An 18,985-nucleotide genomic window follows, 5' to 3' on the forward strand; every position below is an offset into this window, starting at 1 on the left:
AGAGGCAATACCAATCAGTAAGACATCGACGGGAAAGGATTACTTGAACAGGTGAAGAAAACAAGCTCGGGCTGGGCGAGGTGGTGTTTTATTGCCCCCTGGCTGGTGTCATGGTCTGGGGAGAGCTGTGGTGGAGTGGGCCGCTGGCCCCTGGTGAGCAGACTGGGATAGAACGGGTGAGGCGTGCCAGGCCCAGGAGGACAAGGCCAGGCAGGACAACGCTGATGAAGCAACCCTGCTGCTGCCGCTGCCGCTGCTCCTCGCTCCTCGCTCGCTTGAGACCAGGTCTTGGTGGTGGCAACGGAGCCAGCCAGGACAGGCAAGATATATAGTGTACAAACAGCTGTGACTTGACGAACCGCTGACTTTAGACGGAGCGCCGATCCAGGCCGAGTACCTGCCACTTCAATGGGCCTCTGCATCGCGGGAACATATTAAAGAAACATATGCCCGCGAGCCCAGGACAATGTGGCGAATGCGAGGGGAATCAAGGCCACACCCAGGACCTCAACTGGGCCGTGATGTGCAGAGCGACGACCGGGCAGAACAGGAAATACAGATGAAAGAAAGAGCGCGCGCGCCGAGCAGTGCTTAGGGAAAACAGGAGCATGGAGTATGGGCTGACCATGTATGTACCGCCGCCTTATTTTCTTCTTTGGTTCTGTGCAAATCCGCTACTTCAGCGAGCAGGAGTCCCAACGTGTCAATGGAAAATGCGACGGCGGGTGGATGGTCGCGCAGCGCGAGCCTGTTCAGCAACGACGACGTCGCCAACTGCTTGTTGCAACGAGACAGGCGAGGCACCCGGGAATATCACGTCAAGGATCGAGCGACGCAGGCTTCAGAGCTATCCAAGCGAGCACTTTGTCCGGACCATCCAAGGAAGGGGCCAAAAAAAAAAAAAAAAAAAAAAAAAAAAAAAAAGGGGATCGCAGGGACCAAAATTGGAGAGGAAGAGCTCCAGTCAAGAACGAAGACAAGAAGGTTCCATATGCCTTTTTTGACTTGGGCAGCTGGGCCCCATAACGGCTAGGAGAAGGGGGGGGGTGGCGTGCGTTGAGATTGCTCGGGGGCGCGGACAAGGGGTCGGGGAGGGTGGTGGGATAACAAGAGCGCTTTTGCAACTGTGGAAAGCGACCAGGAATGGCCAGCGCATGGAAGAAACGTGACAGGGGGTTGCGGCTTTTGATTAATCGACCAATAGACGGAGCAGCCGGGGCGTCAGGGAGCGCCATGCATAGGCCATCCAAAGGGCCAGCTGCCCAATGGGGCATTGGAGAACCGGGCTAAAGAGCGGGCCAAGATTCAGCCGGGATTGGCTTTGGCTGCTCTGACTGGCTGCTTGGACCGGCTTCTGACTGGTGCAAACTTGGCTTCTTTCTTAACGACGCTGCGTGCTGCGTGCGTGTGCGTGTGTGCGTGCGGTGTGTGTGCGTGTGTGTGTGTGTGTGTCCAGGGGGGCGCTCCGTGTTCGTGGCCTTGCCTTGCCTTGCCTTGCCTTGCCTGGCCCGGCCCTGCCATGGTCTGCTTTGCTTGACTCTGTTTGCTTTGCCTCGTCGTTTTGTCCGGTGTCTGGCCCTTTGCCCGTAGTGATGGTCATTGCCGTGGTCACGTCATGCCAAGGTGTTGGAGCTGATGGTGGTGGGAGTGCACTCGGCTGGTGGTGGCGTCGTCGCCTTTCGTCTCGCGCGCTCTCTCAATGTGAGCAAACGCTCAGTTTGGCCGGCACATTAACGCCGCCGCACTGCGCTGCGCTTCATTCTTTGCAAAGTGCAAAAGAGAGCCCACGAGCGGTGTGGTGGCAGCACCCGAGAGCCATGCAGGCAAACAGCATGCCGCCGTGGTCTGCGCACCACACCACCGCATATCCACACTTGTGCATTGCTTAGATGGTTGGAGGTTAAAAAGACGTTGGCGTAGATGGCGTTGTCGCTGACTCTGGGGCTTGGAAGGGGAAGGGGACAGGCCGTTCCCACTGATCCAGCCAAAGCCATGTCCCGTTGCCGCCCCTTGTTCACCACTAGAGAAGCGTTGACTACTCCTGGCAGCCCTTGATGTCGATTCTGTCGACAAGGACTAGGGCCATGGGAGGCCCTGCGCGCACGCGTCGGTTCTCCAGACAGGTCGCAACGGTCAACGGCCCCAGAGAGCGTGCGTGCGATTGCAGAAGACTTCTCTTGCCTGGACCTGGACCGACCTTTGTTCTCATCGGCCGAAATCTGGGGGGGGTTTCTAGCCCTGTTCACAACTCTTGCGTCCTTGTAGATGGCACGTCGTCACAGACCGCAACTCTCCCGCTACCGGCACCGCACTAACCCGCCGCCCGTCGTCTCTTTCGTCTCTTGGTGCAAAGAGGTCCTGTGTACTCCGATGGTGATGGTGCTGACGCCGGCGCCGGGTGCGCAGCGCAGCGCCATGACTGGCGAGACAATTGATCCAGACAGTGACTGACAGCGGTCCACTCGGCGCACCTCGCCCTTTTCGACAGCCACCGCCATTGTCCCACGACCCACCGGCTGTAAACGTTGATGCGCGACTGGCCGTGGGTGGCGACGTAGGGCGTTGGACGGCAGTGGTCAATCTCCACAAACTGAAGTCATATCCGCGTCGCTGCCCATCGCGGAAAAATAAGCGCGTTGTGCCAATCTAGTGCTTGACCGTTGCCTCACGAGCCAATCTTCTAGACCAGCCCGGAACCTTCGTCACGGTTTTCCACCGTCGGCGAGTCCCCAAGGCCTTCCGCTGAGGCCTCCGCGACGGGTCCCGGAAATGTCAAGCCGCCCAGGCCTTCGCGCCAAACTGGCCAAACTACCGCCAAAAGACACCTAGTCATTCGTCAAGGACATAGGGGGCGCGTACAAGAGCAGCGATGCTCCAGGCTGCCAAAGCAGCATATCAAGTGAGCAATGGCAGGAAGGCTGACGTGCCATGCGTCAACCCTCTTCCAGCTTTGGTCCTGCTGCTTTCTGTCTTGTACTCCGTACAATATTGTACAACAACCAGGGAGCCCGTACGGCATGGTCGTGGCACCCCCTCCCCGGTCCAGTGTGGCCACCCTAGTCAGTAGTGAAACAGGAGACGTCCTGCCGACCGAACCCACCGTCGAGTCCTGAGCCGGTCAACCTTGCGACTGGGCTCATTGGGTGCTTGGAACAACTCTCAAACTCATCGTCTTAAAAAGCTAGAGATGTTTGGTTGTGGCTGTTCGTTCGTTGTCCCGTTTCAGCTATTGGGAAATCACGAGGACGCGTCACTTGAAGCATCTCGGACAGGAATAAAATGAGAAGGTGTTTCGTGGTCGCAATTATTGTTGGGGGCCGGAGACCTTTCCACACCAGTCATGGGAGAATGGTGTTGACCGAGACATGTGGCATTGGGGTAAAGTAGGCCGCTTGGCCACCCAATACAAGATGTTTGAGGTGCAAATAAAATAGGTAACTTACAACATCAGAGACTGTTTCGTCCTTGAATTGGCCGCGACCTTGAGGATGTGAAGCCATTGTTACCGTCATGGAGGCCAAGGGGGTATGATGCTGCGGGCAATATCAAACTGTCAGTTCACTCTTGATCTCATCAATGTCAGTTGACACTCGGCCTTGCAGGCAAGGCTCGCCTAGTCAAGACTGCCGCTCCGATGAGCAAAAATTATGCAGTGGTGACGAGAGCAAGAGGCGCGGCTGACATGGTCTGTCTGCTCCTCGATCATTTGCACAAGTCCGATAAGCGGGACGGCCTTGCCGACCATTGGGCAACTTGGTGAAGACACACTTACCAGTGAGCACTATCAAGTCTTGACAGCACAGACGTTGTGCAGAGCAGCAAGCTGCGCGACAAGGTACAGCTCGTCTGCTGGTCTGTCCTGAATCAGGACCCCGAGTATGAAGCAGAGACCACCTTTATCATGACATATCGTTAGCAAAAATTATTGAAAAAAAAATGCATTTCTTCTTTTTCTTGAAAAAAAAAAATCCTTGGTGGAGGGCTGTGCATTCCATCTTTCTCCGAACCTGGTGAGGCGCAAAACAGCTCAGGCAATATCACGTTTGGGAGCTGCGGGCTTCAACGCGTCCAAAGCACAGTCCGGCTGGAAAGCGTCGATGACCTTCAGGCGCACGCACGTACCTGTAGGCTTTCCCGAGGCTTTGATGCCAGGAATATAGCGGTGAGCTGCAGAACTAGTCAAAGGGTTGGTCTCGTGAGAGAAGACAGGGTTCTGCCTGTTTGTCAAACCCTTCGCCACGTGTGTGGGTGCAGATGAGATGTAGGAGCTAGATCCGCGCAAGATTGTACGTTGTCTGCATTCACATACATCTTAGCCAGTGAATGGAGACAATGGCAAATGGGTTCGGTAGGCACTGAAAATAGACAGAGAACGAAGGGGGAATGAAAAGAGGTCGCAGACACTTGAACGCGTCCATCTGCTCATCGGTCACAGCACAATATGCTGCAGAGCAACTGTGAGTTCATGCACGTCGCCCTCGAGTCCGCGGGTGCGACTTCGTAACCCGGCACACAAACTCCGTAATAATATCGGAAGCACATACATACCTACCTTTGACAGGGGATCTCGAATGCCGAAAGTCTGGTAATCGTATCTGTCCAGAAATAATATCCAATGCAAGGAAACCCGGGGGGGGGATGTTTCCCTTCAATGCCCAGCGAACGGTCTGATCTGATTCTGATCAGACAAAGAATGTTATTAGCAGTTGGTCTGAAGTGCATGACATGGGTGTCGAGGGACATTGATTGAGAGATGACAGGGGTAGCGCGCAATGGCAATATCTGAAGGGGGGGTATCTCGTGCCTGGCCCAGGGTACTCCGAGGAGAGGCTCCAGACAGCGACGGCCGCCATCCAACAACCCACCAACATGCGCACATGGTCGGTACTGAAAGAGGTGAGAGCAAATGGGTCGACGATTCCGACAAATCGGCACCGGTCCCAAGCTCGACGCCGAGACGGACACGACCAGGGGGGCAGTGGTGCTGCAAGGGTGGGGGGCTAAGAATAAGAACGGATACGTAGTTTGTCTCTGGGCGTCCTCGGACAATGTCCTAAATGAACCAGGCGGCTCGCAGCAATGGGATGGGCGCACAAAACTGCAGACCGCAGACCGCAGACCGCAGACCGCAGACCGCAGATTGCAGATTGCAGACCGCAAAGCAACGTGCAGTATGCACAACAGCAACTCGGGGTCCACAGCGTCTGCACTTGGCATGTCGCCAGCATCTGCTGCTGGACGGCGTAAAAAGGCTGTCCATACGGAGCAGCCCATGGTCGCCCCATGCCTGAATTCTGGGCAGACGGCGCGCTGGCAGCCTGCAACGACGGGCGGGCGTGGCATCATGTTGCGCCAGGCCGTTCTGTGGTACTCGGGACTCGGGACTCGGGACTCCGTACAGCCATTGCGCGTAGATCAAGAACCGTTTAAACAGAGAGGAAAATGAGCTTACCGTTTCGGGGGCTCCTGACAGACTAAGCCTGCTGTTTAGGTTCGGATTTCAAGCCCGTTGAGGTCGTCGGGAGGCTTGGCAGCTTGGCTTTGGCTTGGGCTTGGTCGTCCTTTGGGATCCAGCGGGTGGAGACTTTGACCGTCGACTGTTGACTGTTAGTTAGCATTGCCATGTACTCCGTACATAGTCGAGCAGTAGTATCCGCGGCCAGCGTCCATGTCAGCAGCACCGAAAACCCCGGCCAGGGCTGGGGGCCACGAAGGAGCATTGCACAGTGACGGGCGGCCGGGGCAGACAGAGCACGGGCACAGGCACAGGCACAGGCACAGGCACAGGCACACAGGCACAGGCACAGGCACAGGCTTGGAGCAACTGGAACCCTGCCTTGCCCACGGCCCAAGGAGAGGGCTCTCGTACCTGAAAAGCCCACGTACGCTCTTCCACGCCCTTGGGTAGCTTTGTGGGGAAGCCAGGAAGCGACCCGTTGCGCGATGTATGTGTGTACCCGTGGCAAAAGTAACTGCACGATCCCCCAGGCTTGGATTAAAACGCCGGGATATCGTCGTGCAGACCGCACGTGTTGTACATATAAGTCGAGTGCGGTCAAGGGACCACCAAGAGCCGATGTGTTGGTGGTCGAATCTTGAATATTGGTTCAAAGGCTGAAAAGCAGGGGAGCGAGGCCAAGCTGTTGGGTGATGAGCAACCACGCAAATTGATGGCGCGCTCGTGGTCGGCGTTGGTTCGCGAGCTCGCAGATGTTAATGCAAGTCGGCACTCCGAGTAATCAGACGAATGTCGAAAACGGTCGATGGTACTCCGTAGTAGAAATAACTCGACGGTCGTGGCCTCCGTGCAAAGCCTTGGAAAGCTTGCCGAGAAAGATGAAGCCCAAGAGACGAGGGTAACCTTGCCAATGTCCCCGGGAAAGAAAAAAATAAAAAAAAAAATAAGCCAATGCGACAGACAGCAACAAAACATAAACAAATCAAGCTGCGGAGAGGAACGCAGGGTGCTGGCTGGCTACTGCCTGGATGCTCGCTGCCAGGAGAAATGCCGATTCCGAATTAACGTATGTTCTCGTCGTAAGGGGAAGCACGCCGACAGAGCTGTTCAGTCGAGGTTCACGGCGCGCATTTGACAGTGATCGCAAGTTTGGGAAAAGACAGAGGTGGAAGAGAAAAGATGGCGTAGCGTAGCAGGCAACGGACCAACGGTGCAGGGATGAGGCGGGCTCGAGACGGGGGTCAGTCTACTCCGTACTCCGTACAATGTACAAAGTACAATGTGCACAATGGATAGATGGGGCTCCCGTTGAGTTGCCTTTTCTGCCTGACTTGACTTGACTTGAGCATTTGAACTCGGCACCCTCCCTGTGCGGAGCGCCATCATCCGCATCTCGACTCTCAACAACTCATCGTCCATCACTCGCGAGCACGCAGAGGCGTCAGCGCGCCTCAAGTTTTTCGTCATCGTCATTTGTGTCTAGCAAGCACTAGGGGCTAAGTTCCCATGCTCACGGCTCAACGTGCTCGCCGTCCATTAACCTACTACTAGTCTACTAATAGTACTACCCGCAGTCAGCCCCGGTTAGTCTTGTCCGCTAGCCTCCCGAATCGTCTGTGTGCCTTCTCATCAAGACCCAGGCGAGACACCTCTTTCACGTACGTAATTGGGTCAAGTTATCGAGGACGTGGGGACGAGAGGCGACCTCGTCGCGGTATGACGGGTGCTGGACCCGACAGCAGCGACGCGACGACAAACTCCATGCCGGCTGGCATAATGTCGAACTGGTCTTGTTTTGTTCAACATTGACAGGTACACTACTAACGTGCACCTACCGTGCTCGCGCTGGCTCGTACACGCAGCGCTCGCCGCAGACACCACCAGCTAGGTGATGGGATATCGACATTCTCACGGCCAACAGTAATACTACTACTAACTACTACTTACCTAGGTACTTACATGCCAACATGCAGTACCGAGTATGATTAAAGACAATGCGGACGTACGTATGTACAGAGTACTAGTACAGCTCGTACGCCATCCTCCATCCATGTCGGTCAGGGGTGGAGAGACGACGCCAGGTGGAAACGGAATTATCCATCGATGGCGGACAGGGGGGGGGCGCCATCATAATATGTGCAAACCCACAGGCGTCTGTTGATCACGGCTCAACATCTGGCCCTGCAAATTGTGGCCGTAGACCCTGGGGCGCATGGCATGATAGAGAAGGCATGACACGGTGTAGCATTGCTATTGCAAGCGCTCGCAACCAGCAACGTCAGAGGGCGGTCTCGAATCGGCGTGCAAGAAGACATATATTCATAGCAGCGTGCAACCGAGACAAGTCAGCAACAAACGTTTGATGGCGTCGGTGGCGCCGCTTGCTTGACTCGGAACAACGGGATCCAGGCACTTGAAGAGTCCCTTTTTGCGCTTGCGGACTAGGCGCCCGCCGAGATTCACCTAGTTGGGAGATGGCATTTAAGAGTTTGGGGCCCAGCGCCATATTGCGCTGGGAGCATTCGAAAACCGCAGTGCTTCGCTAAACGGAGAACGGCGTGCGCTTGGTCGGGACCACAATTCCGCGGGACGAGTAGCATTATGCCGCAGCCAGACCGCACACACACAATACGTCCTCTGTGTTCTCCGTATGTATGTACTACATGACGTACTTGCCAACGTTGAGTCCGGTGTCTCTTTCAAGTCCAAACGATGCGAGCAACTGGCGGCAGATGCCACTGGTTGATGATTGATGATCAAATCGATGCCCTGTCTCGGAGCAGGGGTGACGCGTCCACATTGGTCCAAAGAGCATAGACGGGAAATGAGGTCCAACTTGTACAGGCTCCAGAAGCTCACGTCGCTGACTGAGTACGGAGTAGCAAGCATTGAGATCTACTCAGCTCCCAGAGGCAAATGGCGCCACTCCGCCGAGCATCTAAGACCAGTATTACCGAACTACGGAATCCCCGTTCTAGGCGCCGAGTATGACAAAGAGGTAGTAATATTACTGGATGTGTGTATTCTGTACTTTATACCTCCGCGTCAGGCTCGTCTGTGGGAAAAAAAAAATTTTCTCAATAGCATATCAAATATTTGATTCGAGCCGAAGAAGAGGGGCCTTTGGACAAGGAGACTGCTTATGCTGGACCCACACTCCTGACCATGGCCCCAATCTCATTGCATCTGACGAATAGGCTGACGGCCGACACGCGGTCTTCATTTACGACCTGTCCATTGAGGGGGCGCTCCTTAAATACCGGTTGCCTGAGGCCAGCGACGACAATGGAGGAAGGTGCACCGGAGCGTTTCGAGCAAAAAGTTAAATTTGCTGTTCCTGTTCAGTTCCGGTTGCTGTCTCTGGGCCCACAAAGAATGCCGTTGCGCATCGTGCTGTGGCAAGGAGGACAACAAAGCCATGTCCAGATCCGCTGTGGACGTACTCCGTACCGTCGTGAGACTTGCGCCAGCGTTCATCTTTGTACGGAGTACACCACACAGAGTCAGGGTTGCATGCGTCAACCACGTCGACTGTCGCGCATCTCGTCGTCTGTCAGATGCTCCCCCCGTTCCCGCGACAGGGGCCAGGCACAACGCCACTGTCGACACGGGGGAGTCCATGACGGGGTCCTATCCACAGATTATTCTACGGAGTGAGGCTGGGTGGCAAGGTGGATGATTGGTTAGTTGGTTTGCTGGTCGTTGGAACAACCACATTTGCTCCGTACCAACCAGCGCTAATTCAGGACAGCACGAGGCACAAGCCGAGGACATACATGTGGCGTCTTCGGCCGTCGACCCTGGGCGGACTGGCACGGGTCGAGGCACCAGACAGAAGTCGTTGTTCTCCTGGGACCCGTGAAGTGTCGTGCTGTTGATGTAGGGTAGGGTTTGTCTCCCTGGGCTCCGTGCTCACTCAACTTGTCACGTCTCGCCTTGGAATGAGAAGGTTTGTGGACACTGGGATACGGAGAACCGGCTTCCTATTCCATTGTTTATTCAGTCGTGTCATGATGGCCCTTTTCTGTGCAGTGGCAATCCCCCTTCCAGAGACGGCATTTCTCGTGGGCTAATCAATCAACCCAGGTGGGCACACGCCTGGCCATACTTTGGCACTTCGTGGCTCGGCATCCTTGCCATGATAAACCAGAGCTGGATTGTCTGGTGTCGTTGATGCGGCAGTCACCACTCTTAATTGTCTGCCCCGATCACCCCGCAAAACCACATGCCGGAGAGGTCGTTGGGGTATCGATGTAATGCCATGGAAAAATGTCACACAACGGGATGGTCCCTTGGGTTGTTCAACTGACATGGCTGCGATGCAAGGTCGACTCCCTTGACGCAAGCTCGGGGGGCGGCCCGCGTGTAGGGCTGACGAACTAGGAGCGCGTGCCGGGTGAAGACATTCCAGCGACCATGTTGGACGCGGGCGCCCTGGTCCCTGGGCGCGTTGCGTCGCGCGCACTTATCGACATGGCCTCCCCGCTGTTCCAGAAGAGTTTAAAGTCGCAGAATCAACCAGGGACGGCCGGCCAGCCAGGGCAGCCTGGCTGGCAGCGGTCCACAGCGGTGGAAGCCCAGGATCTCGTCTGCCCGTCCACACAAAACTGCATGGCAATCGCGGAAGGATGGAGAATAGAGACGCGCACTTCACTTGGCGACTTGACGCGGTGCAGACGGTGCTGACCCACGGCCTATGATGCAAGGTAAGGGGAATCATTGTTCTCTTGATTCCGCAACAAAAACCCAGAGTTCAGGCCGAAGTGATCCCTACGGCCAGACACGACGATACATGCCGCTCCATTGCACTACTTCACGTTAGCCACCAAAGGTTATTTCGAACCGAGGTGAGCCGACTCGAGGTAGTACTAGTCGGGCGGAACTGGACTCGAAACGCGCACACAGAAACATCCAGAAGCCGCCATGTTACTGAGCACGGTCCTGAATTTCCTCAAGGTTTCACGACACCGTGAACAAGGTTGCTAATCATCAATCCTTTAACTAGCGGATCCAAAAACCGCGAAAAGCCGCCGATCATAGAGCAGCAAGCCTGAGAATCAACGAACACGTCTGAAGTAGATTCGACATGAAGGACGGGGTCACAAGACGTCTCAAATCGAATACGCCGGGCTGATTGAACCACACGAGGCTAGGACCTGGGGTGTCTTTTCTGCAGTGCGGAGTGTTTTACCCGCGATCTCACTGTTTACTTGACCACGCAAACAAAGCCCGAGCTGGTTAGTTGACAGGCAATCTTTATTTCCATAAATAACCAGCAGCAGCAGGAGCAGAAGTGTGTAGTAGTATCACGTACGTACGTACTACACTTGACATTGCATTTCAGGACCCCCTCTCGGATCGCTGCAGTGTGTGCTGTGAAGTGAAGAGATGGTGCCGTTGGTGTTCAGATGTTGCCGCATGACTACTGCAAATTGCAGGACCGGAGCACATGTCAAGCATACACAGGCACCTGGATGGCTTATCAATGCCGGAGTCATGGCCATACGGGAAAGGCTTGCGGACCGTCGCCCTGTGGTTCACACAGGGTTTGGGGCAAGTCGCATGGCCGCTGGTCTGGGGGAGGCGGCTCACTGCCGTCACTACCGGTCTCTAAGTAAACTGTCTTTTTTTTTTTTTTCCCTTCCTCGCGCAGCTTGAATACCAGTTGCAAGCATGAACGGCTGGTTCCAGGACGAAGGCATGACTTGGCGGGAGCAGCAAACAGCAGCGACACCAGCACTGCCAACATTCGCCAGTGGCAAGAGAAGTCGTCGGTGGCAGAAATTCAATTCTAATTTCACCTGATGCAGCGATGCTTGGACCGTGATGGTATTGATCAAACGGCGAGTGTGGCGGGGCGTGGGCCGTGACGATGGAATGGAGCATCCACACTCACACCGCCGATGCCAGCCGGGATGGTTGCCTTGTCGTGCGGATGGCGTGGCATGAATCTGGCATGACGGTACGGAGGACCCAGACGACGCAACTTAGTTTGGGGCCCCGAATGGGACGGGCAGGAGATGAGGAGCGTGTCCGTACGGACGCCTACACGGAGTAGGTAACTACCAGCGCTCGGCAATGGGACGCATGAAATAAAACAGACATGGAAAGGGAGCGCGACGCACCAAGCGAGCAAGCAGGGCGTTTCACGTAGAGTCAACCATCAGTCACTAACCAGTAGCATAGCAGCATGTGCTCCGTACCAAATTTCGTCTCCGTACTCCAAATGCGCCGACCTTGTTTTGGATCCAAATCTCCTGACGGCGCTCGGTTTTTTTTGGCGGCGGGCAAAAGGTCCCGCTCGCCTTTTGGGCTCGTCAATGTTGGCAGTTGGCGGGATGCCGGCGGCGAGAGGGGGCGAGAGAGGCGTCACGTAAATTGTGCGTGCGTGCGTGTGCATGTGCGTGAAGGCAGGCGGCCAATCAGCAATCAGACAGCGGCCGGGGAAGCTCGCACGCAAGCCCGGCGGTGCAAAAGGTCCTCCGGAGGTGGGAAAGAAGAGGCAGCGCGAAGAAACAATTGCGAGAATAATACTCGGCAACAACAATAACAAAGGCCCAGAGACAAGGGAGCCGTCAACAGTGCGTGTCTGTCGCTTCAGCCTTGAACGGGGAGATTTGGCTCCGCGGCGCACCGCCGCAGCCTGGTTGATACGTGACGTGACCATGCCACAAGTTACGAGTGACTGGTAGTTGCCACTCACACGCGACGTGTGCATACGTGCCCGTGGCAGGCACAGGCAGGCGACGAAGCTTGATGGAGGGCATGCCGTATCGAGCAGACGGGGTCCCTGCTATATGATGTGTTCACGAGGCTGGTGGCCGACGGGCACTCGACGCGGCTGACGCGGACGGTCGACATGACCGTCGCCGACGGCTCTGCGTCCATGGCCAGGGACGAGAGGAGCGTCCCGAAGAAAGAACCGGCTTGTTTGCCTCGCCCGCCGCGGCTCACGACGCGCGGCACGGCACTCCTGATGGCGACTGCAATTGCAGCCGCAACTGTCGGCGAGGCAGCCGTCGCATCGGGCTCTGCAGCGACAATGAGGCGGCGGGCAGGATTGGAATCCGGACGCCGACGCGTCGACGGCCACCAGCGAGCACGAGCTCATGCATGAGCCATTGCTCGGTCGAGACGATCCGCTCAGCCACTGGGGCTCGCTTCCGGAGCCAGTTGGAAGGACTCGTCGAGTCGGCGTGCATCGTCATGCGTGCTTCGCAGAGGGCGAGCGGCGATGCATGACGGGCGGTGCGGTTTCTGAAAAGAACAAAAAGGGGGGGTTCCTTCCTGCCATTGCGTTGGGCGGGCGGCGCCCACCCTTGCCGCCTTTTTATGCACGCACAAAGGGTGCGTTCATGTCATGTTATGCGCAGAGGTTGGGACGTGGACTCGCGCGGCTGGCGACGGACCAACTAGGTGGTGTCCAAGCCCGCTGGATAGAAACTTGGAGGGATTGTTTGCTCCTCGACAAGAAGAATCCCCCGGGCTACGGACTACGTGCACACTTCTGCACGGCGCGTGGTCCGTCGGTCGCCGCCAGACGAGAGAGTGAGGCTGCTTCGTCTCGGACGTGGCTTGCGAGTCGACGTGTTGCATGCACCCGAGGCAGAGCCGTGCTCTGGCTCGTCTTCCCATTCGCTCAGCACGTGGTGCTGGTGCTGGTGCTGGTGCTGGACACGGCTGTACAACATGACATGCCGAGCGTGTGCGGAGGGAGTGCTCGAGTGTCCATGAACAATCAAGGAGGAGACGCTCGAATCGACACGCGGCGTCGCCTGCTTGTTCTCTCCATTTCCACCGTCTGTTCCAGAACCTCTGCCCTGCTCTCCCGTCTCCCTTGCGTCGGGGATGGTGTGGGATCCCGCCGCGTGCCTGGGAGCGGCGTGTAGTGTGCTCGTGCATCCGTATCCGTGTACTCGCGTGACACGCGTGTCCGACGAGCTTTTCCCGACAACAGGTCACGCATTCTCGAGGCTGCCTTGCTGGCCTGCAGGGTATTTCGCCGCGCCGCAATCGACCCTTGGTCGGTGGTGGCCATGGACGTGGCGACGGCGACGGTGACGGCGACGGCTACGGTCCCGACGGACGCCGTCCCATCTCCGAGACGGACTGTTTTGTGCTTGTCTGGCGTGCGTTTGGGGTCTGGCTAGCTACTAACTAGTACGGGGTGCTCCGTCACGGTGCCGGCCTGCCTTTCGCGTTGGACGTGGACGGGTCCTCCGTACGCGGGAGACGGCGTGTGCGCTTTAAATTGCAGGGCCTGCCACGGAGCACGTTGTTGATGCTGACTGCTGACTGCTGACTGCTGACTGACGCTGGTGTTGATGCGTCATGCGCGCGCCGTCTCGCCAACACGTCGCGGATACGGCGGCTGGTGCGTACGTGATCGGCGCCGCCGTCGAGAGCAGAGACGACGCGGCATGTCATCTCCGCATGGCACAGGGTGGTTGATGGACGCGGCGGCTGCAGGATTTATTTTATTTTATTTTAGTATATTTATTTATTTTTTTCAAGAACAAAACAACTGTTTGTTGTTGCCTCTTTGGAGTGATCGGGGCCGGGTATTCTCGTGATTTCTTTTTGATCCTCTCTCTTCGGCAGAAGAACACAATATCATCGTGAATACTCCGTAATCAAAATCTCGTATCCATCAAGCCATGTCTCATACTCTGGCGCCCTCCCAACCTTCCCAACCCCCCCCCGCGTGGCTCGGCACAATGTCTGGTACTACGTCCGTACTTGACTTGACGCTGGCTTCAAAACCCGCGAGCTGGCGCTACAGATTTCGGCCCCGTCTCGCCCAAGTTCGCACGGACCAATCTCCTCGTTGCCTTGGTTGTGCGCACGTACGGAGCAGCTCTGCACGGTGCGCGCTGGATGCGGTGCCACCGACGCCAGGGCTGGCCCAGGGAAATACGGGACCTCGTGCAATGTCGTGGGACTCGGTGCTCTGCCTGTACGACGAGACCACTTTTTGTTTGCTGCTGGCCGCCTTGGTAAGCGGGCTGGCCCGTCTGCCGGGGAACCGATGCCATGGTCGGGAAAGCTGACGACGAGACGAGCGTGGCGGGAGACTGCAGTCTGGCGGCGCGCGTGGCTACGGCAACTCGTCGTATTACGCTTCGTGCCTTGGGTTGCTGGCGAGGAGCGCAATCCGTCCCTGCGAGGCACGTAGCTGGACGCCCGCGCGTCGTGTAATGTGCGATCCATGCGCCTCAGGCTCTCCAGAGGGACGGACGGACGGACGTGGTGGCATGATGAATGGCACCGGCCGGTCCTCGTGTACGGCTTCTGTGTGCGACGAACGAACTGGGTGCGTGTGCTCCGTGACATGCGCTTTTCGACAGGAACGCCGGCCTGCTGCTACATGGCGAGTGACGAGGGCGACAGCACGAGCAGGCTGGAGCCACGAGTGGTCAAGGCTGCCGAGAACCATCATCTTCCCCTGTGCCTTTTTGGGCACGCAAGCTGACTGACTGACTGACGCCGCCGTCCGCCCTGGGCCTTGGCAATGGGCACGTTGTACAAGACTCCGCTGTCTGAACCCATCACGTCTCACGGGGATCATGTCAAATGACGGCGAGCCATAGTCTGAGGCATACGCCGCGAGTCTGTTGGCGGATGCTGGCGTGGGTTGATTTGTGCACACGTCCAAAGGGCTTTCGTCGTGGAACAGACGTGTTGGCCTCGTCGTGGACTACATGTCTCGCTCAAGGGTAGTTGGATTTGTGGTCATGTTGAAGTTGACCCTCTCGGCGGGTTGCAGTTCTGCAAACTGCTTTTGCAAGAGAAAGAAACAAGAGAGGGAAGAGGAGGACGCGGCGGAGGAGGAGAACAAATACTCAATTTCAGACGTTGTCTCTCAGACAGCTTCGTCATTTCCGTCAGTCCACGCCAGTCACGGCATCTCAGCCGCCGTCATGTCCTGTTATCCAGGGCAACGGATGGGCCACCAGTGACGAGGAAAACCCCGTCTACAATAAGAATGCCTTGTAAGCGCGCGGATCATTGCAACTGCGGCAATGACTACCGACCCTCTGCCGTTGGCCGGTTGCGCCTAGTAGTGGTCGGTTGGTTGAAGAACAGAAGGTATATTGCGAGGCAAGCCAAGGCAAACACACACACACACAAAAGAAAAAGGCCGCACCCGAGGTTGGAGCTTTTTACCTTTTCCCTTTTCCATTGTTCGATAGATGCGTGTCTCGGTCCCAGTTCGTCTGATTGGAAGCTCAAGCCCGTGTCAGCAGGCAATCACACTTGCAAGTTGCGTCTGACGCTCCAGTCCCAGAATCGCGTCGAGGCCACTTACTTTGTTGCTCTAAGCATCGTCATCGTCACCGATGCCACACCCTCCATTCCAAAGAATCACGCTCTGGACCCATGGGTGGGATGCAGATAGGCTTTGCACGCCTGGGATGCCTGATGGTTTGCCAAGGAACCTACCTACCTTCCTTTTTGGGAAGCAATATTGTATGTCTGAAACGCGCTAGTAAAGTCATGCTTCGATGATTTCCGACTGCTCGCGAAAGCTTCACCTCGCGAGGGAGAAGGAAAAAAAAAACCTGCGAGATGCGGCCCAGTGGGAAGAAAAAGAGAGAGTCGTGGGCCGAGTTGAGCCTGCGCGTTTCCCGTCTGGCCACACAGTCATCCCGCCTGGTGTATGTACATGCATACATACATGCATACAAAAGCTGACCTTGTAGACGCCAATATAGCATAAATTCAGACAAATCATCACCCATCACGAGTCTTCTGGTCGAGACCAGGCACGGGCACGTTGCTCATCTGCCAATCGACAGCATCTGCGAGGAGCGAGCAGCCGAAACCCCAAAGCGCGCGGCGAACCGGCGCTCTATATAGTCTCGTCATTCTGCCAAAGTCTCGTCTCGTCTACCAGAGCGTGACGGTCTGTTCTCGTAAACAACCCGGCCAGCAGATAGAAAATGACACTCCTTGTCTGCGTGTGTCGGTCAGCCGGTCGGCCGTCTTCACTGTCTCTCGACGTACGTCCATAGAGACATGGCAAGTCAGGGAGGATGTTTACTTTCTCCAGACTGCTTTGTTCGCCAGTCCGTCGAGGCCGACTTGATCTTCCGGCTGTGTCGTGGCTGGCTGATTCTGCGTTGTTGAGGGTTGATAATGTGCCGAGCACTGAAAAAAAAAAAAAAAAAAAAGGCTTCTTGACGTTAATTCTGAGCATCACGCCCTGACGGTATCGAATGACTGCCCCATTTGTTCCGCTTATTTCGGTGCCCGCAGACCACGAATTCACCTTGGACGCCTTGGACTATTGTATCAAGGCCCCCTTTACGCTGGCAACCTTTGCAACCGTCAGTCATGTCTAATGCTGTCTCCGCCGTGCCGGCCAGACTTCCCCATTGCAGATATGCTCTCTACCACGAACAACATGGCGCGTGAAAGCGCACTTTGTTCATCATCAGAGCACATCTCCAGCGACGAGACAAGAGGGAAAAAAATGTGGCACCGGAGGATTTCAACGTGCGCATGCAGAGCCGGGAAAGATGACCATCCTCTCGCAGCGTCATCCAGAGGTTCCGCATCCACCATCTATAAATGCTTCGCAAACGTCGGTCCCGCCCGTCTCAGGTGGACAAAGATTTCGGGTTTCTGACACGGCGCATGTCATATTAGATAGGTGCCTCAATTCTAATGTCTGGGGTTGGCGTGTGTATACTTCTTCGCAGTCGACCGCCCATGTCCGTCCCACCCAACAACGCCTGCAAGCTGGACTGAAAAACCTTAACCATCGCATCTCCGGTATCCATGCCATTGGCGAATATTTCATCCTAGCATGGTATCTGGAAGCCCTGTGGACTGTAACCCGTACTCTACGCCGCGTCTTCATGTGACCCTTTGCCGCGGGCGATAACCAAGGTCGCCACCTAGGCACTTGCCTCTGCCTTGATACTCGACGCATCTTCTGATTCCTTACTTTCCTTTTCCGCTTCTGAACCCGCTGGGGCATTTTCTTCTACTACCGGATCGGCGGCCTCTAATCTGGTAGCTTCTTCCGCGGCCTCGGCCGAGGCCTCCTCTAGCACCACGTCTTGCGAATCACAGTTGTCCTCTTTGACCTTCTTGGCCGGCTCGCTTTCTAGTTCATGCTCTGCCTCGCGTTTTGTGCCCGCGCTTTCGGTGCTTGACGTGCTGCCTGCGTCGTCGTCCCTGGACCTGGTATATTGCTGGCCGTGCTCGTAGTCATCGTCTTGCTTTCGACCGACGGCGGCTTCCACGTCGATTCCCTGCATCAAGACGCCGTCTTCCCCTATGTAGCTGGTCGTCACTCCCTGCGGGCCCGTGTCACCCACGCCAATCTCTTCTGGCCCGCGTGCGTGGGGTACGCCGTCCTCTTCAGTGTCCATGTCCTTGTTGTCTTCGTTCAATGACTCTTGGTTTCTATTCAATTGACTGACGGGGACGACACCGGCACGCTGTTCCTGGCGGAGGAGTTCGCCCTGCGTGACGCCGCGCGCGTGTCCTGTGGACGGGATGCCGTTGACACTGACTGAGACGGTTTCGATCCTGCCCATGCCGTTTGGCCCCTCGATTGTTTCTGTGCTCTCGCTGTGGATCTGTGCTCCTGCCGATGCGGGTGCGTCTCCGTTGCCCTCGGGACTCCGTCTCGTCAGCCACGGGATAGGAGTCAGCAGGGCGCCTCCCAGAGCCTCGTCTGTTCCCAGCGTCGCGACCGCGGGGTTGCTCCACGATACGGACGAAGCAGGATCTTTCTCGTCGCCGTTTAACCCCATGGTCGACATGTCCGGAATGGCTGGCGGCAGCGGGTATACGTTGGTACTGGAGGTAACTCGGGCTACTCGGTCGACGGCATGCAGATACGACGTCAGAGCCCTGTAGTGCGCCCTGGGTTCCAATATGAGTTCCCCCAGCCGCTGGATCGTGTGCGGCGCATGATCCGCGAACGTCTCGAGGTGCGTCTTGATGTCGCCCAACGCGTCAAGGACCTGTTTTGGCAGCTCACCCGGGGCGAGCGAGCTTGGATCGGCTGGTTTGTAGGCAGCGTTGTTCTCCTTGTCCGCCTCGTGAGACGCGGTGTGTTCTGTTGGTGATGAGGGTACCGGCGAGAGCAGGCTGTTATCTAGTGTCGGGGGTGCAGGGGTCGGTGGCGGAAGGTTTGGTATGGGGAAATCATTGCGCACAATCTACATCGGCGTCAGCCCAGGTTCTGGATGTATATTTTCATGGCAGCTGAGCGGACGGTACCTTGTTTAGTCGCGCGATGATGTCGGCGCGGACGGTTGGCCATGTGCCTCTGTTCCAGTCCATTAGCATCCAAAGCGGTGCAAACAAGCCGAAATGAGCAGGCGCGAGCGCATGAAGACATACTCTTCGACTGAACCGCCTGCTGCGATCTTTCTCAAAGTTTCACTTCCACTGTCCACCTCCATGATGAAGTGGTGCGTGGGGGTATCTCGAATATCTCGAACAAAGCTTGCAGCAATGCTTGGGTGCTGTCGTTGGAGGAGGTGCCGTAGTTCATTGGCAAAA

General features: G+C 56.4%; 1 protein-coding gene across 1 annotated transcript; it reads right to left on the reverse strand.

Annotated features, from left to right (window-relative positions):
* Positions 1–17,361: 17,361 nt before the first annotated feature.
* On the reverse strand, positions 17,362–18,885 carry MAM_03352 (Protein phosphatase 4 core regulatory subunit R2; the record flags this gene model as incomplete). The annotated part of the gene is made up of 3 exons (XM_040822151.1): positions 17,362–18,639; positions 18,701–18,749; positions 18,824–18,885. 3 exons carry the CDS (start codon positions 18,883–18,885, stop codon positions 17,362–17,364), a joined length of 1,389 nt encoding a protein of 462 aa, XP_040679956.1.
* Positions 18,886–18,985: the final 100 nt, after the last annotated feature.

This window comes from Metarhizium album (genome assembly GCF_000804445.1).
Source record: "Metarhizium album ARSEF 1941 chromosome Unknown scaffold_6, whole genome shotgun sequence".
In the NCBI taxonomy this organism is placed as follows: Eukaryota; Fungi; Ascomycota; class Sordariomycetes; order Hypocreales; family Clavicipitaceae; genus Metarhizium; species Metarhizium album.